Raw genomic sequence first — 27570 nt, 5'->3', positions numbered from 1 at the left:
TGACACGTTGCTCCACTGAGGTCACGTGACATGTTTTGTTGACGTTTGTCGCTGCATTTCGCACAATGAATTCACGGGCTTATCCAGCAGCGGGTGCAATGTCATAGCCTCGCTGGCAGGCAGCGAACTGGAGGGGGATAAACCTGGAGCAGGCTGCCGACGTCCCGAGCTTAACACAACCGAGCGTCGACGGTGTCGGTGATGGAAGAGGCCCCGCAGTGATGCTTTTGTCATCGTCTTAAGGCAACAAGGAAGAACTGTTTTCACCTCGACAGGAAGAGGGGGACGACTGCTAGTGGACTTCATGTGCTGAAACCTTTGCTTTTGAGGTAATTTTAAATGTTTAAGTAAGGAAACACCTCACAGTCACTTCGGTGGGGACGTGTCATTGTTGATGCAGTGTAAAACGAAAACGTATTGGTGAGTCAGCACATAGTATTTCGGTAATTCTTAGCTTTGTCCCTTAGCTCCATTATGTGCATTCATCATCGGACTCCTTAGGGATTGACGAGCAGGTTGATTGTCCAATCAGGAGGGCCAGTAGTCTGCGTTGGACCAATCAGGGAAGGGAAAGGCAGTTCCCAGTGAAAATGTAGAAAAGGTTCATGTCCCTTACATGTTACGTGTGTTTATTGTCTGCAAGAGCATACTAATAGAGAAATGGCTGCTCTAAATATGTAGCACATGGTCTTCTGAACTCAATTACAGTGATAATAAGTAAAATGACCCCTGTTTTATCACGATGAATGGACCCAGTGTCAAATTCAGAATTACATTACTGAATTTGTGGTGGGCAGTGAAATACGACCTCAGTGAGGCCAAACTGGTTCCCGTGGCTTTGACTGATCGTTATTGCTCACCCTCTGTGAACTGTGCCTTGTTATAGAGCTGTAAATGTGACTTTAAATGGCCACGTTATCTTGGCATGTGTGTTTAGCTGATACAACGAGGTCTCAGTCTGTGATCATTTCATATTCCTATAACAATTTGAGAGGTCATTTGAGTGACTGTGCATGCATGTCAATGGCACGCTTTAAAAAAAAAAAAATCTTTTGCTCATTGGTGGTTGAGCTGGTCTGAAGTCATTTCCAGGCATGAATTTCTATGGTAGTTGTTAAATTGTCTTGATTGTCTAACCCATCTCGTAAGTTGTTTTCTCCTAAATTTCCCGTTAACTTTTCCTGAACTAACTAAAACGTCATGCTAATTATTATGCTGGTGATTGCTCAATTTCACTTCTCTTTTTTGTTTTTTTCCCATTTATTATGAAATAGAAACTGAGAAATACAATTCTATTGCTTTCATTACAGCTGTTTTGCTGCTTCAAATAAACTTTTATCAAACAGAGATTAAAAAATGTCCCTTTCTTTCTGTCTTCAGCCACTGTAGAAGGCTGCCTGGACTGTCTACGGTCAAAATGGCTATCATGCGACAATTTGGACTGCTGGTGTGGAAAAATTATCTGCAGCAGGTGAGTTGGAACAAGGTGCACCTACAGCAGCCTGTATGTGACTTCATTTGGGGCTGACAATGTTTTTAACTGCGTATTGTCAGAAGTAGCTGTGTTTACAGAGAAGCAACCTGTATGACAGTATTTCATTTATAGGCTAAATGGGACATACAGTAAACTGACTCACATTTTGTTTGAACAACTTTAGATGTTACCCAGCTGCCCCAGTAATAGAGTTGGTCTGCGTTGTGCTTTTGACAGAGACTCTACCTGGGTCGACATGTTGGTGGTTGCCACATGCTTTTCTAAGCCTTATATGGCTATCTATAGAGGAAGTTACTGTTTGTATCTTTAGTGATTACATTTTTTAAATTCTTGTGACATTGACCATGAGACTTGATCATGAGACTTGATCATGAGACAAGAAACACATTTTTCTATTGTGTTTGAGGGAAGATAATTTTGATTCTAACCTGTTAGTGCCTGATTTCTACTCATGTTGGCACATATCTTTTCTGAATAGCTATTTGCATAGTTTTGTACTTTAATATCAGTTGGTGATTTCACAATGCTGCAGATATTGAGAAATGGAATAGGCTGTCTGCTGTATGGCATGTGTGGTGTGAGGTTATTGTTTCATCACCCTCCTCTCCCTGCAGCTCCAGTTGTTTTCCTTTAGTTTAGTTTAAAAGTTGTAAACATATTTTACCTTCACAAGGAAATTGAGGAAATGTAATTTAGACCTGAGAGCCTGTTATGAAACCATCGCATAGACAGTACGTTTCTGTTCCGGGTCTGTTTTTTCTTTGGTGGTGTCCTGCTTAGGTCATGGTGATCATGTATTTTCAGTTCAGCTACATTAGATTTTGATGAAATGTCCCTTGTTTGCAATTGAGATAAACAATTAAAAACTAGCCGTAGAGATTTATATTTTTAAATCAGGTTAAACTAGACTGGCCAAACATTAATTTCCAACTTGACAGATTTTGACATATTATAATTGAGTCACTATGAAGGTTCAATATATACAGCCTCATACCAAGAAATATTACTCAAATGGAGCCAATAGACAAAATTTAACATGACACCATATCTACTCTGAGGTGGCGTTTATTTCTCTAAATAATCATTTTGATTTCATGCTGAAAAAGAAAGGTGTGAAATTGGCGCCCGTCTTACATTGACTGTGAAAAGTCCTGAAACTGTCCAAGTCATTTTGTACTTCAATCACTCAACAGGAAGAACCCATCACATAAGTTAAGCTTTGTTTCAACTATCTGTGAAATTGTCTAGTTTCTATTCTGAATACCCCATTGAAAACCCCATCTACACTAAAACTAATTTACACTTTGAATTTTCACACCATACAGGGAAATTAAAAAAAAAAGGGTTTGCACTTTTCAATTCCTTTATAGAGGATATAAAAGAGAGTTCATTTAATATTCATGGAGGTTTTGAGCTACTTAAAAATGATAAATATCTTGTCAAGCCATAGCATGGTTATTTCATCTCAATACATGATAATACACTCCCTCCTTAAAAACAAAATTCATATATTCCCTCAAAAAGAAAATTTCTTTCTCTTTCCATTTTATCTCGATTGTATAAATGACATATTTTCTCTCTCTTTCTGTTCTCCAGAAAAGGCAGATCTTGGTGACACTGGTGGAAATACTCCTACCTCTGCTTTTCTCCGGCATCCTCATCGTGCTGCGTCAGAAGGTGCCCTTTAAGGACTACCCCAATGCCACAGTCTATGAGAGCTACGCTGTCGACACACTACCAAAATCATTCTTGCAGCACCTACAGCTGGCCTATGTTCCCGGTAACTCCAGTGTGGTGCGTCAGGTGGCAGAGGATGTGCGAGGCAGCCTGTCCCTCTCCTCAGGTGGGTAATAGTCAGAGAGGAAATGGGCAGCGTGTTTAGCAACGCTTGGCTTACTTCAAAAGCAGTTTCAGTTCAAATGCAAATCTGTGAAAAGCAGGTCATCCACAGCTTGAAATAGCTTCCATCTGCCAATCAACAGCTAACATTGATTGACAGTAAAGATTGGTCAGGGGCATTTTTAAATGATAGAAATTTTTCATTGTCATATGTTGCACAAAATAGTTTTTCTTTTTGTATCTTTTTTAACGTAATCATCCCACAGCCTATGGGCTTTGTTAAAGGAATAGTTTGACATTTTGGGAGCTATGCTATCATTCTGTCTTTTCAAGAGTTAGATCATGATCACTCTTGTATCTGTCTGGTAAACACGAGGTTACAGCTAGAAGTTTTAATCGGCTATAAAGCTAGCAGGTTACAGGTTGCCTGGCCTCACCCAAAGGTAACAAAATCCACCCAACAGCACAGATAAAGCTCAGTGATTAACACATTGTACTGATCTTCTGAATGAAAATGGATAAGATGTTTGCTGGGTATTATAAAAAGCAATGGCCATATCCTATTATACCGATATATTTACGGTGTTGTAAAAAAAAGTTTCACATTTCACATCAGTTCAAGCTGTTTTTACCAGTGAAACAAACACCACAGTATTGACAGCATTTGTAGTTGAGGAGAAAACTGGGAATACCGGTTCCTCCAGAAACAGGCGTCAGGAGGACAAACAGGCTGCACCCTGATCCCGTGCCAGACTATCAATTGGGAGTTTAGACAGGCAAAGAAAGGAAGCTCACACATTGTAGCCTGTTAGTCTGCTCCCTCAGGACCATACACACCATTCCTTTCAATTCACACACTCACTCCCACCGTCTCTGCATGGCCTCGTATCCCGATAAACATGCAAATTGTCTGACTGACGTGCGTGCAAATGGCCAGTGTACATATTTGTTGAGGGCAGAGATAGGCAGGTGGGCAGATCTGTGTTACTGCAGGTAGCCCTGTACGCAGTACTCTGAGATCTCAGCTCAGCTATTAATGAATCATTTAACTGCGCTGGTTCAGAGGGAAAGGTGGAGGGGATTGATCAAGGCTGACTTTTATAGATCATTGAAGTCCGTCCACAAAGTTTGGCCTAAAATAAGGGATTCTTTTAATCTGTTGAGTTGACAGCACCTCACAGCAGCCCTGTGATGTGTGATGTCAAAGTTTCACATGTTTAATTGACCTAAGGATTGTTAGATTGTGAGCACTGAAACTGTGGTGTTTCTGTGAAAATATTAACAGAATATTGAAAGGGCTTGTTTTTCAAACTATACGTTGAAAGAGTGTGGTGCGAAATGGTTTTTCTTGTGTAATCACAATTTATGTTATTAAAATGTTGTCTTGAACCTAGGTCATCATTGATAGGTGTTTCCTTGTACTATTCAAGAATAAGACTACTCCATTTCTTTTCATTTGCAGTTGATCTGTTATTAGTTTGAATATGATAATAACAATGTTCTATCACAGTGGCCAAAGGGAAAGTCTGAAAATCACTGAATTTGAGAAGCTTTAATCAGTAGAATATACTGTATAGTACATTATCAAACTTGTAACATTTAAACTATTGGTTCCCACCTTTTATATCTGGTACACCAACATCCTGATCTTATTTTTAATGGCGGCTAATTATTTAGAACATTCGCGTGTAAATTTTAATACTCGCTTTCATTTTCAAATGATTATATTACTTTACTCCTTACATCTACTTTAACCCATGCTGTCAGTACTTTTAGCTAACTAGTTTTCAATCGCTCTCAATCAACGAATGGCAAGCTGTTACAAATGACTGAGCATAGCTGGCATATTAATATTAGTAAATTCACTAAAGATTACTTTTCTAGATGTTTACCTTTCACTTAAACACTAATGTGAATGTTTCTTTGAGAAAATCCTAATTAAATTTTTTTGTAAATTAGTTGAACTTCTCCCATCTTTCAGTTTGGGTTAAGCGTCAACACCTGGTTTGGAATTACTAAATTAAACAAGCATGCAGCATTTCAGCATTATGTCAATTGCATGCTTGAATTTGTGTTTTTGGCAACTGTATATTCCCTCTGTGCCCTCTGTGTATCTCTTTGGAAATGTTTATTTTATGAGCCTGACCCAGATTTAACCTCCGGTGTAACACTGCCAGACTCAGAATACCATCACGAATGCTTGATAAGTGGAAGACCAGTTCAGGAAAGAAAGAGATTTAATCAACAGGAATAAAAAAAGAAAAAAAGATCTGTTTTGCTCTATTATTGGCCTGGTCCTTATGTTCAGGTTTTTTTTCCTAGCTGTCGGTGGTATTGAAGTGTGTCATGACATCCTTTGTGTTTTGGCCCTGCTAGTATTTCTTCCTTTTTTTAAGTAAACTACCATCTGTGTGTGTTCAAGTACACTCTTTTCTCTTAGGGACTCAATCTTTAGTATTTATAATATTGGTCACAGAATTTGGTATGCTCACCGCGTGCCGAACCGATTCCCTGCCTGTCAGTGAGTATAGCGAGCTGCAAGGTCAGGTGCTGAGACAGGCATGGAAAGAGGCGTACGTGCGAGGAATACCACACCACAGCTAATGTAACGTTCCTCGGGGAATGTGTTGTGTTTTGTTTCTGTTCCAGTGCGGGGCTTTGAGACAGAGGAGCAGTTTGAGAACTACGTGAGAATTGACCCTCGGTCAGGAAAGCTGCTGGCTGCTGTGGTGTTTGAGCACCCCTTCACCCATGATGATGAACCCCTGCCCCTGCAGGTAAAAGGCAGCAGACACACTGTCACACACTGTCGCAGGTACACGGCTGAGTCTTACACCTGAATAGTAGTGCAATAATCATTTTACTGATGTGAGAAGAGTACTTTACACTTTCAGAGTGTGTTACCAGTAATACTAGTTCAGTCACTTTTCTCTTCTTCCTTGACTCCTCTTGGTTTGCTTGTGTACAATTGGCATGTGTACAGTTGGCATGTTTGAGTAGAAGGAAAAGTCTGAACCAACAAGCTTTTTGTTTTCCGAAGAATAATAGTTGAGGTGAAAATCCTCCTCCTCATGTTTATAACCAAGTTCCTGCTCAGTCTTTTTGGATTATCATGCCTGTGTGCCATCCTCCCTTTGTCTCTGTCACATCAGTTCAGTTCAACTTGCCAGATGAAACATTAATACTCTTTATTTGTCAGCTTTTGGTTGCTATTTTCTTTCTTTGTTTTTATTTTTTTTCTCCTGCTTGTCTCAGCTCTGTGGAGCAGTCATTCTTAACCATTTTGGCAAATGACTTGTTTAAAGAAATGCTTGGTTACAGATGCGGTCATAATCAAAGCAGTTCAGCCAAAGTGAGAAGAGCCAAAGTCTTTGAGATCCAGCTTAGTATGGGCTCATTTATTGCATAGTTGGTTTGTTTTGTTTCCAACAAACTGACCAGGTGAGAGCCACTTGCACTAAGTGTAGCTAAATTGATTCAGAGACCCAGGAATGTAAAGTCTAAAGTGCAAGTTCTAGTTTAATGACTGGTAATCTGAGTGCAAAGTAATGCGCATGGTTCAAAGGGGTTGTAGTTAGTCCCAAAGTTAATCACAAGTGGTTTATTTCATGTTAAGGCTAAAAAAAACAGTGTCACCTCCCATTCCCTTAAAAAGCCAGGTGTGCTTGCACCTCGGTGGATTGCTATAAAAACACTTCTCTGCAGAGGAAACAGATCTGCTTCAAGTCAGTCAACAATACTCCTGACCACACCTCACTTAAAGACCAACATGCCCATAGGTGCTTTGGTCGGTGCACGTATATTTACTATTTAAACAACGTGGGTGCCGGACGGGAAAATGACAACTATGTTGTCCTGAAACCTGGAAACACATGTATTGCTCTTGGTGCTGTTTTGTGGCAATTGTCAGATAGCGCCCTGAGTTTTTGAAAAATGCTCTCTACTCATGGCTTCGTTCGTCTCTACTACTTCTGTTCTCTTTTTGCACTCTGACATTTAGGTGAGCTACCACTTGCGTTTCACCTTCACCCCACGCAATGCCCCGTCCAAGGAGAAGTCGGAGCTGAACCCTAATAGTGACCTTGACTGGCACACGCTCAGCCTCTATCCCCTTTTTCAATTGCCAGGCCCAAGGGAGCAGCATGACAACGATGGAGGCACACCTGGTGAGAACTTTTGTTTGTCAGAAAAAATGTAATGTCCTTAATACCATCACACGTCTGTTTTTAAATGCTACATTTCAATTTTTCTTCTGATACAGAGGTTATGATTGGTGAAAAGCTCTTAATTTTTCTCTGGAGTTTCTTATCCGGCTGTGTTTCCATAGCAACCACAGCCCCGCACATCTTTGGCATGATTGGTGATATGCAGTATCCGTCCAGGATACAGTGTGCCCTCGCATCATTTGTGGGGAATTTGTGAGGTGTCAAGAACTGTTCAGGATGCATCAAGTGATCTTAACTCAATTTTCACATTTATGCTGCTGATTTATCACGTTTAAATGATGCGATGATGATCAAAGTGGGATTGGATAAGACACTCTTGTGCTGTTCACAGCAGGCCTGGATCTTTTTTTTTTTTTAAATATAATTAAATCCCCAAACTGCATTTAACTACAATGGTAGGAAGTGGTATACTCCAAGCGGTGAAGTCATGCTGGCAGCATAATAGAACTGACCAGCTTTTAGAATCGCATGAATATGGATTTGTATCCTCCACATGCATAATAACTCATGATTGCAGCTACTGTTTTGTTACTCAAGGTTACTTGCCCTTTTTCATGTTAACTTTCTAGATGGCGCTTAGAAGGCTTTTGCTCTGTGGAACAGGTCATGTTTTAAATGGTGTTGTGCCCCGAGTCCCCAGGTTACTGCTAATATAATGGTGGAATGAACATTTTTGACCTCTTTCTCTGCTTCTTTGAAGGTTATTTCCGAGAGGGTTTTCTGACAGTGCAGCATGCAGTTGACCGAGCCATCATGCGCTCTTACAACAGAAGCGCTGCTGTGCCTCTGTTGCGACACATCAGAGTGGTCCTGTCACGCTTTCCCTACCCTGCTTTTATATACGACGTCTTCATCCTGGCCATCCAGAACCAACTGCCCCTACTACTGGTGCTCAGCTTCACCTACACCTCCCTCAACATAGTACGATCGGTGGTGCAGGAAAAGGAAAGGAAGCTCAAGGTGCGTTTGTGAGCTTCTATACAATAAGGGCCTGAGTTACTAAGATCTCAAATAAAGGGGAGTAAATTGCGTGTTTTTTTTGACAAAAGTTTGCACATTTATTTTGCACCTGTTTTGCGGGTGATTTACTAAGAGTATTTGCGTCACTGATATCAGGTGCAAATTGCTGTATTTAAATGAGGGGTTTTCATGTGTTAAAGTGATTCCAGGCGTTCTAACAGAATGACTGCGAAAGGAAAAGGAAATCTGATCCCATTGAAATTAAGAAATATAAAAATAACAAGAACAAAACGCTCTATAGGAGATTATCAGCAAGAAAGTTAATGCCGTGGGAAAAAGAAAAAGGCGGAAAAAAAACGGCTTAATAATAAAACATCGGCAATAAAACAGGAGGGACGGGAAGATGCTTCTAACAAACACTGAGTAGCTGGTCCAGCTCTTTCTGTGATGGACAGGTGAATTAGTCTCACTCAGTGCCTCGCGAGTGCTCGGGAACCTTATGTATCTGTGAATTCTGCGGGACACATTCAGGACCTGGGACAGCACACCCGAATAACGGGTATGGATGGGATATAAAGTGATAGACAGATGCAGGAAAATGCTGAGTCGCAAGAAGTTCAGTCATTGCTGGTATTACGTGGCTCCTCCTTGTTGTTGGCTGTAAATCACCATTCAGTTCATTCAAAAATTCAGAAAAGTCACAACTGGACAAACGATATGTCTAAATATTTTTTTGCCTCTGACATCTCATAAATGTTTAAACGGGTATTATTCTGGTATAGCATATTATTTGCTTTCCTGCGTCTCCTTCTCACCAAACTAATAAGAGCAGCCGTCTCTGCAGATTTGTGCACCTGATTAATATGTGCCTTTCTTTCATACTAAAATGCACACGCAATCACGTCTCCTATTTCTACTTTCAGGTTTAGTTAATATCATTGCGGGTGCTAAATTGCTCTATTTGCATTTCCCCTCCCATATTTTGCATGTTCGAGTAGAAACGCCCAATATTACATGCGCATTCAGGCAAACACGCAAAATGGACAACGTGTGTTAAATTGCACATTTGAAAGATGCAATCCTCACTGCACGTCGTTAGTAGATCAGCTTGGACATATTTTTGCGGGTGATGTGAAGTTTGCACGTGATTTTACACACTTAAACCTTTAGTAAATCAGGCCCTAAGAGCAGTCCTGAAATTAGCAATAAAATTGTCATGCTTTACGTCCTGCCTTTCCTTGTGTGTCTCAGGAATACATGAGGATGATGGGTCTCAGCAACTGGCTTCACTGGAGCGCTTGGTTCCTCATGTTCTTGCTCTTCCTCTCCATCTCAATCTTTTTTGTTACTGTGCTCCTCTGTATCCAGGTGAGTTAGTGTCAGAGATAATCTTTACTTTACACAATTCAGCCTGCAATGCTTTAATTAATAAGTCATGAGGCTGCTTAAAAGTGAATTTGAAACAAACAAAGCCAACAAAAAAAGGAGAATATAAAAGGGAACTTTGTTGCAAAGCAAATTATACCTTAGTTATAGTTTAATAACAAAGTCCATAGCTTAATTTCTCCATATGTCCAGCATTGAGTTAAATTTCCATTTTAGAGGTTATAGATGTGCCCAAAAAAGTCTTAACTAACTGCTGAAATTGAATCTGTTATTTTAGGTGAGCCCTAACGGAGCTGTGCTGACCCACAGTGACCCCACGCTGGTCTTCCTCTTCCTGCTCATCTTCACTGTGGCCACCATCAACTTCAGCTTCATGATTAGTGCCTTCTTCTCCCGAGGTATGTATTTCTTTCTGTCTGTCTGCTCTTTTCTGAAGGATAATGACGTCTCTTTTTGACCGTCCGTCTCTTGCTGTGGACTGGACATGTGTGGTCCGAGGCTTTTTACACTGCACTCTGCTCTATTTTGCTGAAATGGTCTGAAGTGGTCCCTGAGATGTAGGACAAAGTGTTTACTGTTTGCGTTGCTCCTTTCTGTTAGACTGAAGCATAATAGCAGCAAATACAAGCACAGTGGCCATAAAGAATATTTACATCAAATACAAATATACTTGCACGTAATAGTTACATTTTTATTGAAGAAGTATGCGAGTGTAAATATTTCATATAAAGTAATTTCTGATATAATAATTCTAACTTGTCTGGTGCCATATCTTGGTGATGAGAAATGTTTTGTTCACTAAGTTAACAAATGACTTTTAGTTTGGAACTATTTCCATCTTTATCTGTGTGAAATTCAAGCTCCCTGTCCGACACTGGATAACCTCCATGATAAAGAAAACTATTTAAATCTCTCCTTTCTCACGTTCCCCTTTTCCCTGCTTCTTTACTCTCTCGCTCACTCAAAGCTTCTCATTCAAAACAGAATCCATCCCCTTCCAGCTTTCCACAACAAAGCAGCTCAGATTGCAAATATTTCTCAGCCTCAGTTTTATGTAACCTTTTGCAAAGCAGTTTCACAGAAGCACTTACTTTTTGATGTTGTTGTTTGGCTTTTTTCATTCTACAGTCATAAGAAACATTAACCTGGTAATGACCGTTTATGATTAGGTCTTAAAGCGCTTTTTTCTACAGCGGCTGAGTTGTTGAAAAATACTTTAAAAGCCTTCCTCTTAGGTATTCACATTCAGACAATGTATTTCTGTTCTCAGAGTAAGGAATATAATGTGCCTTGTCACCTGCCCAGACAGCTCTCCTTTAGTGGTTTCACATAATGATGTGCCATTTATTAATCTTGTCCTGCTCTTCCTTTCTTCCTGCTGCTTTCTCTGTCCAGCTGTCACCACTCAACCTGGCATGTCCTTGGTGCATGAACAGTTGTCCAATTGTAAAATTTGACCGCCTGACTAATCTCATTTAAATAGTGCCAACTTCTGCTAATCTCGGTGAGCTAAATAAGCCAAAGAAACCACAACATCATGTTGTTTTCCCTGTGACACTTTATGTATAAAGTTGATAAAATACAAAGACTTCCTATGTATTCAACCCCAACTGGGTTCAAGGGTTTTGCCTAGAAATTATGTTTTGTAGATAGAAGAGGAACAAGGGAAGGATGAAGGGCTTTTACAGAAAATAGGCCAAGCCAACAGAAAGGATCCTTCAGTGACCTCCTCGGACAATTTTGAACAAAGCACGGCTACTTCTTCTCTCCTAGCTGTCTTTGTGTGTGCAGCTGTCTGAATACTTCTCGCCTCCCACTGATGTACTTTTTTTGGGGCAATAGATAATAGCACTTAATCAATGCATGCTTCATGCAGACTCAAAATGTCACATTGTTTGCAACAAGTGGTCTTTGGAGAGGTCTTGTCATGGTGCTCAGAAATGGGAAAAAAAACAGTTCTGAAAGTCTTTCATTCTCTTCATTCACATTACTCAGCTTCCCCCCTCCCTATCTCTCATTCATCCTTCCTAATGTTCCATCTGAACAGCACTCCAACACTTGTTCTGTCAATCAGGGAAATGGGTTTCTTTGAAAAAGTAGTTCTCAGTCATTTGCCTGTCAGCTCTAGACCATGTGAGTTTTAGCTCATCAGCAATGTTCTTCTTCTATAACTGTGGCAATGAAAGATGACAAGAGCTGAGATTGCACTATGCAATTCATGACTTTCTCTTTGTCCAACCTCACATAATTTAAGGCATGAGTCATGATTCTCTCATTCTTTCTTTTCTACCTGACTGTAGCCAATGTGGCAGCAGCAGCGGGTGGCTTCATCTATTTCTTCAGCTACCTGCCTTATTTGTTCCTGTGGCCACGCTACGACTTACTGAGCCATGCCCAGAAGGTGTCAGCCTGCCTTATCTCTAATGTGGCCATGGCCATGGGAGCACAACTCATAGGAATGTTTGAAGGCAAAGGTAAGACTTGGGCTGGGGCCAAACTAAATTTTGTCAAATGTGGGATTATCATAAGGTTAACTTTGTCCATTTCTTGCTCTTCAGGGACGGGGGTTCAATGGTCAAACTTGTTTGACTCTGTGACAGTGGATGATGACTTCTCCCTGGGCCAGGTTCTGGGCTTGCTGCTGTTTGACTCTGTGCTGTATGGGCTGGTGGCCTGGTACATGGAGGCAGTTTTTCCTGGGGAGTACGGAGTGCCTCTACCGTCCTATTTCTTTTTACTGGTATGCTTTAAACTAAGCTGCTCGAACATGCACAAACAGGGATGCCTTTCCTATGTCTTTAGTATCTACATAAGTGTACTACATTTTCTTTTTCAAACCTGAATGTAGTATACCAATGTAAAGAAAGTCACATGCGAGCAAAAGAGAAAATCCTCTTAGATTAGAAAACACTCAGTGAAAGTGTCTCTGATACAGTGGGAGCGAGGGGATTGCAAATGACAGGTCACAACATATTGGCCAGGGGAAGTCTTCAAGTCCAGCTAGTTAGAATAACAGGAAATGTCTGAGTCTTTCTTGCCAACACAAATAAGGTTTATCTTTGTAGCAACTATGGACGATCACGAAATGGCGTGCTTTTACACACATAAATAAACTCATACTAACCCATTGTCCGGTAGTCAGGAATTCAAGAGTCTGCCAGCAGGGTGCGGTTTAGATGCTGACGCACTTCACTCTATGTCTATTGTGTGTGTGTGAATGTGAGATGCTGTTTCTACGGCGTAAAGAGGAGGTTTGACTCTGGTTCTTAGGAAGTGCACCAAGGGTGACTTTGCTCAGGAAGCATTCCCCTGTAATGTAGAGTGTACATGATAAACAATGATAATTTTGGCCCGCTCTCTCTATCTTGTGTTTTAATGAATTATTGTGTGCCTCTGCTTCCATTGTTTCATCCTGCACTTCCCTTGCTTCAGTAATCAGAGAGAACGCAGTGTACAATTGATGATGTAACTTTTGACTTTAAATATGTAAAAGCGTGTTGGAAATGAATACTGGAATTATAAAGTTGTATTTTACACATCTTTAAAACTTGGGGAGGGAAGAATCACAACCAATGCCTGTCCATCCCTGACTGTGTTTTAATCCCCTCATCTGCAGCCTTCATACTGGTGCAGCAGCCCTCGCATGGCTTTGATGAATGAGAAGGAGGAAGAGGAGGATGCAGAAAAGGCTCTGAAAGGAGAGTTTATAGAGCAGGAGCCAGCTGGACTTGTCTCCGGAATAAAGATCAAACACCTCGCTAAGGTGAGCAGTAAAACACTGTGACCCAAGGGTTAGCATGCCCCCATTTTAGTGTAACACATTGCATATGACCCAAAAGAGATGAATTATTAATGTGGTACTACCACAGTGGATTATATAGATGGTAAATAGGTAGCAAAGTAAATCTGCTCTCCTTTTTTTTCTGCTCAGGTGATGCATGTAAACGTTCTGAGTTTTTCTTTTTGGCAGGAATTCAAAGTGGGCAACAAGACACGACAGGCTGTACGAGATCTTACCCTGAACATGTTTGAAGGACAGATCACAGTGGTGCTGGGACACAATGGTGCTGGGAAGACCACAACACTGTCCATGCTAACAGGTTAAACACCTAAAAACTCTTGCCATCCAGCAATGCGCACCCACGGGAAACATGCCACCTAAATGACATCGTCTTCATGTTTCAGGTCTGTTTCCCCCCACCAGTGGCAGGGCCTACATCAATGGTTATGACATCTGTCAGGACATGGCTCTGATCCGACGCAGTCTTGGACTCTGTCCCCAGCATGAAGTACTGTTTGATAACCTCACAGTGAGAGAGCACCTGCTCTTCTACGCACAGGTATTTAGTATGAGGTGCTCATATTGTTTCCATATTAAATTGTATATAACTTATTTAAAATTAAGAAATTCCATTATAAACAACAGTAAACATCCCATGATTATAAAACTATTTTTAGTTTCAGCAGTTTCCTGTACCCATAAATGAACCTTTACGTTGTTTAAACTTTATTTGGCCAACTTTTTCTTGGCTTTCCTTCTCTATGTACTATCACAAAACCTCTACGATCTGAGTAGCAAGTTTACTGTACTTTTCCGGTTTGTCTAAAAGTCGAACCCTCTCCATTTTAAGAACAAGACAGGTGCAGACACTTTCTTCCAGGCCCTCCATTGAAATGAATGTATAATAGATGCTGGTAGTATGGATGAGAGTATGACCTATGTGTACACATTGTGTTTATGTGTCTTATATTCAGCTGAAAGGCTACTCCAAAGACAAGATTGCAGATGAGGTGGACCGGATCATCCGTATCCTGAACCTTGAGGACAAGCGACAGGCTCGCTCTAAGACCCTCTCAGGTGGCATGAAGAGAAAACTTTCTATTGGCATTGCCCTCATTGGAGACTCCAAGGTTCGGAATTTCTCAAGCATTATTCTCTCTCATCCCTTTTGTCATATTCTCCATCCCCATCAATGTTCTCACCTAACTCTACCCATCTCCAGGTTGTCATGTTAGATGAGCCCACATCTGGTATGGATCCATCAGCACGACGTGCAACCTGGGACCTACTGCAAGGGGAGAAACGAGGTCGCACCATCCTGCTCACCACACACTTCATGGACGAGGCCGACCTGCTTGGTGATCGCATTGCCATCATGGCAGGAGGAGAACTGCAGTGCTGCGGCTCATCACTCTTCCTTAAGAACAAATACGGTAAGTGAAGAATGCAGTGGAAATGGCTGCAGCAGGTTTAAAGCATTACATTAATAGCCTTTCTTAGACCTGCACAGATGTGACAAAAATATATTCTAGTAATGTTTTGTTTTAGTTTCAAAACAAAACAAAACACTGCACTTTTGTACATGTCAGCTTTCAATGTAATTTCACCTTTTTGATTTCGATTCTGTTACATTGGTGTAAATAGTTAACTTCTCTGTACATATTGCACATTTTCAGATGTAAGTGGACATACACGATATAAGTGCTTTCTATAACGTGGTTGGACATTCAGGGGAACTGAAAATCCAGGAAATGAACTACATCAGTATTATTGGTGTCAACACCCATGATTGCTACCATTAACTACACTGGCCCTCTGCTCCACAGGTGCCGGCTACCACATGGTGATAGTGAAGGATTCCCTTTGTAATGTGTCTGAAATCACCCGCCTTGTCCACATGTATGTTCCCAACGCCACACTGGAGAGCAGTGCTGGAGCTGAGCTCTCTTATATTCTGCCCAAAGAAAGCACCAGCACGTAAGTCAGTCAGGTCTTAAATTATGTTCACAATACTCACAATTAGACTCTGTGTGAGGAGGCCGAATGCCTAGAAAGACAATTGGCCAACTACAAATCACACCTGCTGAATGAATGAAAGAATAATAATTACTCTGAACTATGTGAAAGGCTTACCCTACTCACATACTGATGACATTATTGTATTGAATACAGATACTAATTGATCTTTCGCTCTTTGCCTCTATGCATTACACTCTTCTTTTCATTAGAGCAACACAGAAACTGAATTAGGATGGTAAATATATCATAATTTCAAAATGAAAATGTGCGATGTTTTACATTTAATCAAGAGCTCATATTGTAATATCAAGTGTTAGCATTTGTATGCCTGTGAGGTACTGTGTAATCTGTTTCCCTTCTGCTCTTTGTTTGTGTTTTCTCTCAGGTTTGAATTGCTGTTTGCCGAGCTGGAGATGAACAGAGAGGAGCTGGGCATCGCCAGCTACGGAGCTTCAGTGACTACTATGGAGGAGGTTTTCCTCAGGTAGGAGATATGCTGTATGACATTGCTTAATGTTAGCCTTTTTAATTTTACATATCAGTAGGATCTGACACTGAGGACAACCCTCATAGTGCTAACCACATTTGCATTTAAGCTGCAATGTCATGCTATGGCCAATGGCAAGCCTTGTAATGTACAGCAAGGCAGACATTTTAGTGCATTAGAAAATGCCTTCTTTTTAATGTTTAGATTCACACAAGTATACAAGGCATTGTTTTGTTCGTTTGAAAGCCTCCTCGCTTTGCCCTTTGCCCAGTGTTGTAAATCTGTCTTAGCATGTGTGGAACTTTGAACCACACCTCACTGTAAATAGAACCAATTTTAGTTTCGTTTACTTGCAAATCAGAACTGCAGTGGACATGTTTGCCTCTCTCCTTTGCTCGTGCATCTCAGTGCCAGTTATGCCTGCCTCCCTGTTGACTAGATTTGTGTATCTGTGGCAACAAGCACAAGACCGCTCCCCCAACACTGTGTGCTGCTTCATCTGGCACAAGTGCACAACATGGTAATTGGTCTCTACCAAGGCCTCATTATTTGCAAGTCATACTGAGAGTCCAGCAGTGTGTTCTGGCAATTACACGATAAACTAAATGTCAAACAACACCAAGAAAAGCTTCTGTTTGAAAATTTGGTCAACTGGCTTCCTTCTGGCATTTAGTATTTTACAACCAAGTAAAATGACATGGTTTTTCTTCCAATTGTTATTATTCAGTTCCCCAGAGATAAGAGGTTTAAAGGGGATGGACTAATTGGCTAGATAGATAAAATGTCACTGTAGGCTCATAAAGGCACTGTGTATCTGGCAAGATGAGGGTGTGTAATATAGTTCCCTTCTGTGTAGGTGCCTTTGTCTCACTGATAATTGATTTGGAAGGTCCAGAAATAGCTTTATTTGCAAGCAGCTCTCCTGCTTTCGTCACCTTACTGAACTGCTTAAAGGAAAAAAAATTAACATACTCGATAGATTCTCCTTTCCTCATGCAATATCTTTTTCTATTTTTAATTTTACACTAGTGTGGCATTTTTATTGCGTTTATTTGAGTTTGAATTTGAGAATAATATAATGAAATATTTTGATTGATTTTTTTTTTTTTTTTTTCACAGAGTGGGAAAGCTGGTCGATTCTAGTTTGGACATCCAGGCTATCCAGCTGCCAGCTCTACAGTACCAACATGAGCGACGCTCTCATGACTGGACCACAGATGACGCCAGCAGCATGAGCGGCTTGACCGATGTCACTGACTTCACAGACAGTGGCACACTCATCTCAGAGGACTGCTCCAACATTAAGCTGAACACTGGGGTAAGACAGTGGAAACAAACTCATCATGTTTATTGCATTTTATTCAAACTGCTCACGTTTTACTTCCCATTATCTCCTCCACCAGGTCAGACTGCACCTGCAACAGTTTTATAGCATGTTCCTAAAGAGGGCGCTGTACAGCTGGAGAAACTGGAAGGTGATGGTGGCTCAGTTCCTGGTCCCTTTGGTCTTCACTGTTGTGGCCTTAGCTGTGGCACGCACCTTTCCCAATCACCAGGACGCTCCTCAGCTGAGGCTGGCACTCAGTCGTTATGGTCCCACCGGGGTCCCGGTGGCTTTGCAGCCCGGGGCAGGTCCCCTGGCCTCTGCCTTGGCAAATACATATATTTCTCAGCTCTCTGCACAGCTAGGCCAGCACATCAACATCACTGGTAAGCCTCGTGAGAAAGACGAGTACCTGGCATCGCTGCTTAATTGAGTGTTTACTGACCAAATGTCTTCTTTCTCTTTCTCCCTTTAGACTTTACTGATTATATCCTGACCCAGGCACAGGCAGAAGGCGGCAGCTTTAATGAGCACTGTGTGGTGGGCGCTGCTTTCCGTGGCAGCAGCAGGAAATACGCAGAGGCTACTGCCTACTACAATAACGAGGGCTACCATACACCCGCCACAGCTCTTATGATGGTGGACAACGCTTTGTTCAAACTTCTAGCGGGGCCGAATGCTTCCATCCAAACAGGCAATTACCCCATGCCACGTAACTTGTCTGAGGCCGCCCAGAGCCAGCTCACAGAGTGAGTAGAGGTGGGGAGGGACAGTATTTTGTTTCATGTCAAGAGCTTCAAACATTGCAAACTCTTGAAGAGAAGTCAGTCACTCAAAAATAGTGGAGATTTCCCAGGGATGACTGTCCATTCAACAGAACAAGAAATGTTGATATTGTTAATAAATGTCAGTCATTTTTGTTGCACTTAAGTGGTGATGCATTCTGCCATTAATTGATAAAGTGATTTGGTGCCATTTCTCTTTACTTTCCTCCTGTCATCAACCCTCTTCCTCCTTATCCTTTCTTTATCTCTCCTGACCAACTCACTCTTTTTCTCCAACTGCAGGAGTAAGACAGGGTTTATCATTGCCATCAACCTAATGTACGGCATGGCCTCCCTGTCCAGCACTTTTGCCCTGCTGCTTGTAACGGAGTCCTCCATCAAGTCCAAGCATGTGCAGCAGGTCAGTGGCGTCTACCTGTCAAACTTCTGGTTTTCGGCCCTGCTGTGGGACCTGGTCAACTTCCTGATGCCCTGTCTCCTCATGCTAGTGAGTATGACATCATTGCACTTCTTACTGAGATAACGATGATGAGACTGATGTGTTGGTCCAAATAGAGCATTTATATTTACAGCATTCAAGATTTGATATATGGGTTGTACAGCCTCATATCCCAGTGTATTTTTTTGCTCTCAGGTGGTATTCCAGGCATTTGGCGTGAAGGCTTTTGTGGAGGAAAACCATCTTGTAGATGTGTTGTTGTTACTTCTGCTGTATGGCTGGGCTGTTGTGCCTCTTATGTACCTGCTCAGCTTCCTCTTCTCCACTGCTGCTACTGCCTACACACGCCTCACCATCTTCAACATGATTTCCGGCACTGCCACCTTTCTGGCTGTCACCATCATGACAATCCCAGGTGAGAGATGATATGCACTGTAAACAGTAGCTCTTATTGGCCAGAATATAAGACAACGCAGATGATAAGACAGCCCCTGCTTTTCCTACTACTGTTTTTGGAAGGATAGTACACCTTCAGACTTGTTCTGTTGGGCAGATTTTCTGTTGTCCTTCCGATTTTTCTGAAAATAAGAAACTTTTGATGTTCAAAGCCTTTCTTTTTGTAAAAATAAAACACTAAATGCTTCCTATAAAGTAAAATCCCACATGTGTGTTGCTTGTCCATATGAATTTTTGAGGTGCATCTGATTCTTTTGTTTGCATGTCAATCAGCCACATACTGTCAAGTCAAACTCTTGAAGTGGTTTAAGTACTTTTGTGTCTTTTCATTGTTATAACATTCTGTGACATTGGTAACACTCGACTGGTTAGTTGGTCCTTTGCCCTTTTCTGTAGTAGAAACACTTTTAAGTCTTTTTACTTGTCAGGATTGCAACCATCAGAAACTCATGCAGGTTAAACTAGACCAACTCCTTGCGGCCTAACTCAAGAACATGCACTCTAATCTCAACAAGCAATCCATAATGCAACAATCTGTAGGTGCTGGTGCTTTGATGTTGTGAATATGTCTAGTCTAATCCCTGAATACAATACAACTCTAACCTTTTCAAGTGCATGTTTGATAAAAAATAAATAAATAAATAAAAAGTAGGCTCAGGCCTATGTGTGTAGAGCTTTTGGCTGTACTGCATTTCGATTCAGCAACACTGCCTCTGGCTTGGCTGTTCCCTTAATATGCCGAATTTGTGTGTGGGGAAACCCGTGTGGGATCATGTTCTAGCAACCTTCTAGGGGTTGATTGGGTTGCAGCTGTTGAATAGAAGGAAACTGCTGTGATTTCATCTGTATGAATCTTTGATTGTTAAATATTCCTGGTCACCATGATGACAAAGATAGAGGTAGAGATAGAGGCACAGCATTGAGAAAATGGGGAAAATGCTGGGAAAATTATTCTTTATCATTTGTGTTGACTGCCTCTGAAATTTTTCTTCAGAGTTGAACCTGAAGGACCTGTCGCACTTACTGGATAAGGTGTTCCTGATCTTCCCAAACTACTGCCTGGGCATGTCTTTCAGCCAGTTCTACCAGAACTATGAATTCCTCTCGTTTTGCACCTCCAGTTCTATCAGCAAAGCAGTCTGCAATTACTTAAGTAAGTCCTGCCTAAATGTAGCCTGAGAGAATAAAACGTGTAACAGATGCCTTTGAATGAGAAGGGTGATTCATTTTGATAGTGACAATAATGTTATTTTTTTTAATCAAAATTTCCCCTTCTTTAATTACAAAAATAAATACTCCATTAAATTCCTTGATTTCTTGTGTAAATTGTGTTTAGTTGATATAACTTATTTTTTTCTGTGTTTATAGACATTACATACCAGACAAACTACTTCTCAATGTCGGAGCCTGGTGTGGGGCGCTTCGTCCTGGCCTTCTCAGTGCAGGGTGTTGTCTTCATCATTCTGCTGTTCATCATCGAGCTGCAAGGCGCCCGCACTCTCTGGCGACTTCTCATCTCTCTGGGCAGAAGACGCAAACAGGTAGATGCATTGGCAGAGCACCAAACAGAGCTATGTGCTTGTTTTACTGTGAAGAAAATCCCTTGCAACCACAACTTGCACTGCGTGGGAAGCAATTTTCAAGTGTGATTAAATATATTCAAATTGCAGCCTATAAAAAGGGAAGCTATCTAAAGACAGCATGAGTAGTGGGAGATACACAAAGTCATTTGTTAAACTGTTCAGGGAATGGAAAAAAATGGTGTTACCACCTCAAGAATATTAACTTTTAACTCTGAAGTACCTCAGATGTAGCTGAAAACACAGTTACTAGGGTGGTCCTTATCATTTAATTTTTCAGTTATAAGAGGGGTCTGGCAATTACCATCTTTATTTGTTTGTTTTTAAAGCAGCATGAGACTAATAACCAAACAACAAAGATTAATTTATCAAGAGAACATACTGAATATATCTTCATTTGTAATGAAACTGCAGTCCCAGCCCCACTTCATCAAGCAGAAGAAGCAACATGTCACTTAAGGCTCTTGGCACCTCTTAACATATCTTACCATCTCTGCATTAATCAGCGCTGAGACTTCACTTAAGGGACATTTAAGAATTGTATTTGAGACCCCCCAACTGATTTAAAAAAAAAAAAAAAACTTTTATGAAACTGTGTTTTGGAAATATGCATTTAGATCAAAAACTATTAGTTCAATATTTGTTTAATTCAACTCAGATAAATTTATTAATATTAAGTGCCAAATCCTGACATAAATCATCTCAGGGCAGTTAACATAATAAGATCGAGTCCTAACAACAGAAAGAAACCCAACAATTTAACTAGTCAGATGAGTGACATTGGGAAGTGAAAACTCCCTTTTAACAGTGAGAAACCTCAGACAGAACCAGGCCTCGACTGGTTGGGTGAGCGGAGACATCATAGAGAGGAAAGAACTATTAGAGACTAGAAGACTATTCTGAGCTTCTTTGTTGTGAGGATTTGCTGATTTTCTTTGTCCTCTGTGGTAGAAATTTATTTTGTATATTTATTTCTCTATTTTGGTTTCTAGGTTTTTGAAGGTGTCACCCATGTTTGTTTTTTGTTTTTTAAATTATCCACAGATTTATCAGTAATGAAAGTAAGTGTTTGTTGCAACTAAATCCCTTTATAAAGGGAATCACAGTCTCAGGTCAAGTATTAGTTTCCTCAAGCTCCATCTGTTGTGTAATTGAACTGAGTTTGTCCAATCTTGTCCATGAAGGGTTTCAATGATTTCAATCTATTCTGTGTAGATTGCTGTGACATGAAAACTAGACTATAAACATAGTAAACTGTAATAATAGTTATATATCATGCAGTTGTAAGACCCTTTTCCCTGTGAGATGGAGGTCCTATTTGTGGTTGATATTTTCCGTCATTCATTTTCATCTTATGTGCTGCCATCTGGTTTAGATTCCCCTAGTAGGGGATGCAGCACTGCTTCCAGAGGACAGAGATGTGGCCGAAGAGAGGAAGAGGGTTCTGGAGTGCCAGCCGATAGTCGAGTCTATGGTCGGTAGCCCCCTAATACTGCAGGAGCTCAGCAAGGTATGTAGCTCAGCAGTCTTTTGCCTGTTTGCAAAAGTCTCAATGTTTCCCTGAACTACCGAGATGGAGTGCCCCAGTCTTAAAATACGTGTGACTCTAGTGGTGTGTGTCTCCAAGAGATACGAAAAGGTGGTACAGACTGCCTGTGCTCTCTACCTCTCAGGTGTACAGCAGCGGGGAGAGTCTTCTGGCCGTGGACAGGCTGTCTCTCGCTGTAGGGAAAGGGGAGTGTTTCGGCCTTTTGGGCTTCAATGGAGCAGGGAAGACCACAACGTTTAAGATGCTGACATGTGATGAGAGTGTTACGTCTGGAGACGCCTACATTGATGGATACAGCATCTTGAGGGACGTTAAAAAGGTAAGAGGGAGGGAGATGGTGAGAGAAAATCAAAGGGAACTCGACTTCAGTCGAACAACTTTTTGGATTTAAACGGACAAACTCTTCCATCTAAAACTCACTGCTTTTAACATTCATCTCGGGATTGCAGGTGCAGCAGCGCATAGGTTACTGTCCTCAGTTTGACGCCGTGTTGGACCACATGACAGGAAGAGAAACTCTGTGTATGTATGCCAGGCTCAGAGGAATACCAGAGAAGTATGTGTCTGGCTGTGTGGAGAATGTCCTGAGGTCGCTGCTGCTGGAGCCTCATGCTGACAAACTGGTCCGCAGCTACAGGTTGGTAGATCTTTTGAGAAAAATCGGAGCCATTTTCAGATAGGTTTTGTTGCCATACACTCCACATGTTACCCTGAATACTGCTTTATTTGGCTGAGAAAGTATGTCCAAATCATATGGTACCTTGAACATTTTCAGTGGCGGTAACAAGCGAAAGCTGAGTGCAGGAATGGCTCTGATTGGTGGGCCTCCAGTCATCTTCCTCGATGAACCTTCAACCGGGATGGATCCTGTGGCCAGGAGGCTGCTGTGGGATGCTGTTACACGCACACGGGAGTCAGGCAAGGCCATAATCATCACTTCCCATAGGTGAGCTGTGGAGAATATGTTGTGTCTTGGCTAAAAGAAGTTCCATCTTGATGCATGTTAAGCAGCTTGCCCCCCTGATATGTCTGCTCACCAGCATGGAGGAGTGTGAGGCCCTGTGCACCAGGCTGGCAGTGATGGTCAATGGTCAGTTCAAGTGCCTCGGGAGTCCCCAACACCTGAAGAGCAAGTTTGGCAGTGGCTACACCCTGCTGGCTAAAGTACATATAGAAGCTGAGCTGGAGGGCAGTGACCTGCTGCTATTTAAAGACTTCATTAAAAGCACCTTCCCAGGTCAGAGCTGTCGGGATACTTTACAATGCAAAACAGTAGAACACAATGTTTTATTATAGCTGCACATTTACAGTTATAATTTCACTCTTGAGTGGGCAGATAGCTGTGTTAAATATGGATTATTTTAGTATGTTTCCTGCAATGCATTTGACCGTTGAAGGTCTTGTTTTTAAAAGGATCTGTCACTGTTAAAGTATAACAAAGTAGATGTAACCGGGTGATTTTTATTTTTTTCTCCCTCAACAGGTAGTCAACTTAAGGATGAGCACCAGGGCATGGTGCACTACCATTTGACTGACAAAACACTAACCTGGGCGCAGGTACAGTAGCTGATTTACAGATTAAAAGCCTCTGTCACATTGCTCAAGAGTAAAATACAGAAGAGGCTCTCACTTGTGCTGTGTTATATCGTCCTCTAGTGGACAAAATGGTAACCAAGTTATTTAACTAGGAGGTACTTTCTCATCCCCTTCTCCTTATATTTTATTTTCTACCTCAGCATGTCCTTCATCTCTTTTTTTAATTTTAAAGGCAGGTTGATCAGGATTTGTAAGGAAACAACATACATTCAACATGTGACATGTAGGCAATCTGTAATTTAAATGGAACAGTGTTGTTTAAATTGTACACAATTGGAAATACAAATGGTAATGGTATGCTAGTATGTCATGGTAAATACTCCAAAATGCCCCCAAACAACTACCTAAAAGAAGCGATACATGTGGAAAAAGATAAATTGTCAGTGGGTGTGCACAAGCGTGTAAATAATGTATTTATTTGAATTATCACTGTGTAAAAGATACAGATTTCAGCTATAAATTGTGAACTTGGCACAAAACCTTTGGCACAAAACCTTTGGCAGCTCCAGAGGCACCTTCTCATATTCTCTCTTTCCCCAACTCTCCACTCCCACCTCTAGGTGTTTGGGACTTTGGAGGCAGCCAAAGAGAAATACTGCATTGAAGACTACTGTGTGAGCCAGATATCTCTGGAGCAGGTGTTCCTTAGCTTTGCCCAGTTCCAGCACTGCACACAGAGCGGGAGGAAGTAGGCGGAGTGAGGAGTCCGTTCATCCATTGTCCTGTCTCCAGTGTGTGAACAGAGGCTGGAGCAGAATGTGGTTTATCTCCCAACTCTGTTTTTACCTTGAACACACAGTCAATGGGCCAGTCGCAAACTTCAGCATTTGTTCTCCTGTACCACCTCGGTGCGTCTTTGTTCGGTCGTTCATGCCGTTGTTGTTGTGTGAATGTAGGAAAAGTTATTCGGATACTGATCTGATTATGGTATGTGGGGCATTGATTATACCAAGTAATGAACTCTCAGTACTGCACCTTTTTAGTGAGGTCAAAGACAATGACACCACTCAAAACACGCTACCACTATTCTGTGTGTGTCAGGGTTTATTTGTGTGTGTGTGTGTGTGTGTGTATATAGATTGTCTTTTTGTTATTTATGACTTTTATGACTTTATTTTGTTTTCAAGACTTTGTGCTTTATTTTGGTGATCATCAATCATTACAAGAGAATGAAGCACTCCAATTGATGGACACCTTTGAGCCTTATCTAACAAATGAGGGTTATTGTTTCTTTATATTTCCCTTAACAGAAGGTCTGGTTATCCTTAAGAGCCTCATAATGTTGTTGCCAGATGTACATAATGTTACGTGTTCATGGTACTAAAACCATATACTCAGTTAAAAACTGTTTTGGGATCATTAATGAATGCATGCATGAAATACGACTTACTGAATGCATGACTCTGGGCGAGCAGAAAACTGCTAGCAAACAATAGAAGACCGTCCATACTGAAGATCCATCCTCAGATTACATTTAGTCCATTCTCATTATATTTAGTACCTCTTCATTTTCAGCTCTTGTGTGGCGATGATTCTGTTTTTGCTGCCAAACAACTTATAGCAACAGTGTGTAATAGGTTGATGTCAGCCATTGCAGTTAACATGGAAGCTATTTAGAAGGAAATCCTGAAAGCATTGTGTGATGCAGGAGATTATTTTCAAATGTTGCTGAAATTGGAAGTCTTGAATTCAAATCAAAATTGTATGGGAGATTTGATTTGGACCTAGAACAGCAAGAATGCAATGACCTTTGAGGTGTTTTAATTTTTTTTTTCTTTTCGTTTTTCCTGCACTGTGTGTGTGTGTGTGTGTGTGTGTGTGTGTGTGTGTGTGTGTGTGTGCGTGCGCGTGCGTGTACGACAGAGGAACAACAGAGAACTTGGCTGTATGATCCCTGAATTCATCCAGCCTTTCTTACACCAGTGCTTTGATAGACTTTAAATGTTAAAACCAAGAGATTGTCATTGTGCAGTGGAAAAACTTCTGCTGTATTATCTGTATTTTTAATCTTTAATGAGGTGCTGCAATAAAAATGGCCCCCCCAAAAATGGATAATAGAACATCTAGGCCTCTGCAAATGAACAGATGCCTTGTTCTGAAGAAGAATGATCAGCACAGTTGTTGTTGTTTTTTTCTCAAAAATGGATAATAGAACATCCAGGCCTCTGCAAATGAACAGATGCCTTGTTCTGAAGAAGAATGATCAACACAGTTTTTTTTTTTTTTTTTCTCACCTCAGTTCAAAGTGTGCACTGGTTATCACATTCCCAAAGCCTTGTTTGTACCTAATTGTACATAAAGAGCTTGTAAAATGATGTATACATTCTGTAGACATAATTAGAATAACATTTAATGTTTCCAAAAAATACTTCCCACACACATTGATGATAAATATATTCATGGTTTCCTGCTTTTCATCCCTTTTAAAGATCTATACTACAATCTTTGGTGATTATTGATCTGATGAACTAATTTTAAGTGTGCAAATGACATTCCTACTCTAAAGAAAAAACACTTCACAGACGTGAAATGAATGTATTCACCGTTTTACATATAAGCAAAAAGCACTCGGTCAACTTTATTAACTGCTTGATATGATTTATGTTCACCATGCCGACTGATTTGAAAAAAGTAGACATGATTGTCCAGAAAGTCACTAAAATGTTGTTGATTCGTCATCACAGGATTTAACCTTTAATTTTCACTTTTTACATTTGTTTCAGTATTTGCACATTTCATCTTTCATTACATGTAAGACTTGAAATTACTCTAATGTTAAGGCACGTAGTTTGAGCAAAAATGGAAGGATTTGTGCTGCTGAAATTGGAGGAATGATTAATGCTGTATCATATTTATAAAGGGAATTTACATCATAATAATTGTGTACTGTACCATGGAACTGACCTTGTCAACTCTCTGTGTATCACTATTCTTTTTAAATTAAATTATGCTCTATGCAAAGGGTAAAGAAACACCAGAATCTGGTTTTATTTTCCCAGTAAGTATACGTCATGCTTTTTACACCCGACAAAACCCTGTGTCAGATGAGGGGCTAATAACAATTTAAAACAAACCATTTCGTGACCTGGCAGAATTTGTTGTCATTTCATTAGTAGGCTGTTTGACGGCATTTAAATTTGTTTACTCCCGTTTTGAAATAAATAGGCTATGGGTCTGTATTTACAACTTCATAGCTCAGGAACATAAGGTGAGATTGTGACCATATTTCACTTTAGCTCAGGTTTTGTATTGGTGACACTAATTTTGGGTGTGGACCTTGAAACTGTGCTGATTGCACAGATCTTCTGTACTGTTAAGTTGAAGATGAACATCCACATTTTAAGATTTGTAACGTCTTTGCTGCAACATCTATATTTGAAATATTGTCTACTTTCACGGCTGCGATGTTGTCATTGGACTTTGGCGCCACTTTTGCTCCTTGATTTTACACACTAACAGATATACACACTAATGTACAGCGAAACAATAACAACAGAGCTCAACAAAGTCAAATCAATTTTATTTATGTTTCTCTAAATACACTTAATTCTTTCCATTAAATTTCATAAAACTCTTTATACATAATTTAATCTGGACATACATTATGGAAACTGCAACTTGACTGGTTGCTGTAAGCACACAACCATG

The 27570-nt window shown here is 40.7% G+C and overlaps 1 protein-coding gene across 1 annotated transcript; it reads left to right on the top strand.

Moving 5' to 3' along the window:
• The first annotated feature begins 52 nt into the window (after nucleotides 1-52).
• Nucleotides 53-26894, top strand: abca3b (ATP-binding cassette, sub-family A (ABC1), member 3b). Its single transcript, XM_069149082.1, has 31 exons — nucleotides 53-329; nucleotides 1381-1471; nucleotides 3092-3338; nucleotides 5984-6111; nucleotides 7335-7500; nucleotides 8261-8520; nucleotides 9772-9888; nucleotides 10184-10304; nucleotides 12207-12380; nucleotides 12465-12646; nucleotides 13523-13669; nucleotides 13877-14006; nucleotides 14092-14246; nucleotides 14662-14817; nucleotides 14910-15120; nucleotides 15514-15664; nucleotides 16092-16190; nucleotides 17313-17511; nucleotides 17597-17903; nucleotides 17993-18266; nucleotides 18585-18789; nucleotides 18937-19156; nucleotides 20192-20350; nucleotides 20566-20738; nucleotides 22153-22287; nucleotides 22451-22645; nucleotides 22776-22963; nucleotides 23102-23272; nucleotides 23367-23563; nucleotides 23810-23883; nucleotides 24483-26894. The coding sequence occupies exons 2-31, from the start codon at nucleotides 1418-1420 to the stop codon at nucleotides 24612-24614; spliced, it is 5127 nt and encodes a 1708-aa protein (XP_069005183.1). The 5' UTR covers nucleotides 53-329; nucleotides 1381-1417; the 3' UTR covers nucleotides 24615-26894.
• The last annotated feature ends 676 nt before the right edge of the window (nucleotides 26895-27570 follow it).

Source organism: Embiotoca jacksoni, unplaced genomic scaffold (assembly GCF_022577435.1).
Source record: "Embiotoca jacksoni isolate LCO1_2020_lvr unplaced genomic scaffold, fEmbJac1.0.p SCAF_15, whole genome shotgun sequence".
Classification (NCBI taxonomy): Eukaryota; Metazoa; Chordata; class Actinopteri; family Embiotocidae; genus Embiotoca; species Embiotoca jacksoni.
Note: the sequence above shows the minus strand (reverse complement) of the source record. Positions and strands in the feature narration are given on the sequence as shown.

Bases quoted from the DNA above. Each gene is read 5' to 3' on its own strand.
- abca3b (XM_069149082.1), top strand. From the start codon at position 1,418: ATGGCTATCATGCGACAATTTGGACTGCTGGTGTGGAAAAATTATCTG. The intron at 12,381-12,464 runs GTAAGACTTGGG...CTTGCTCTTCAG, and splicing joins AGGAATGTTTGAAGGCAAAG to GGACGGGGGTTCAATGGTCA. The intron at 22,964-23,101 runs GTTGGTAGATCT...GAACATTTTCAG, and splicing joins AAACTGGTCCGCAGCTACAG to TGGCGGTAACAAGCGAAAGC.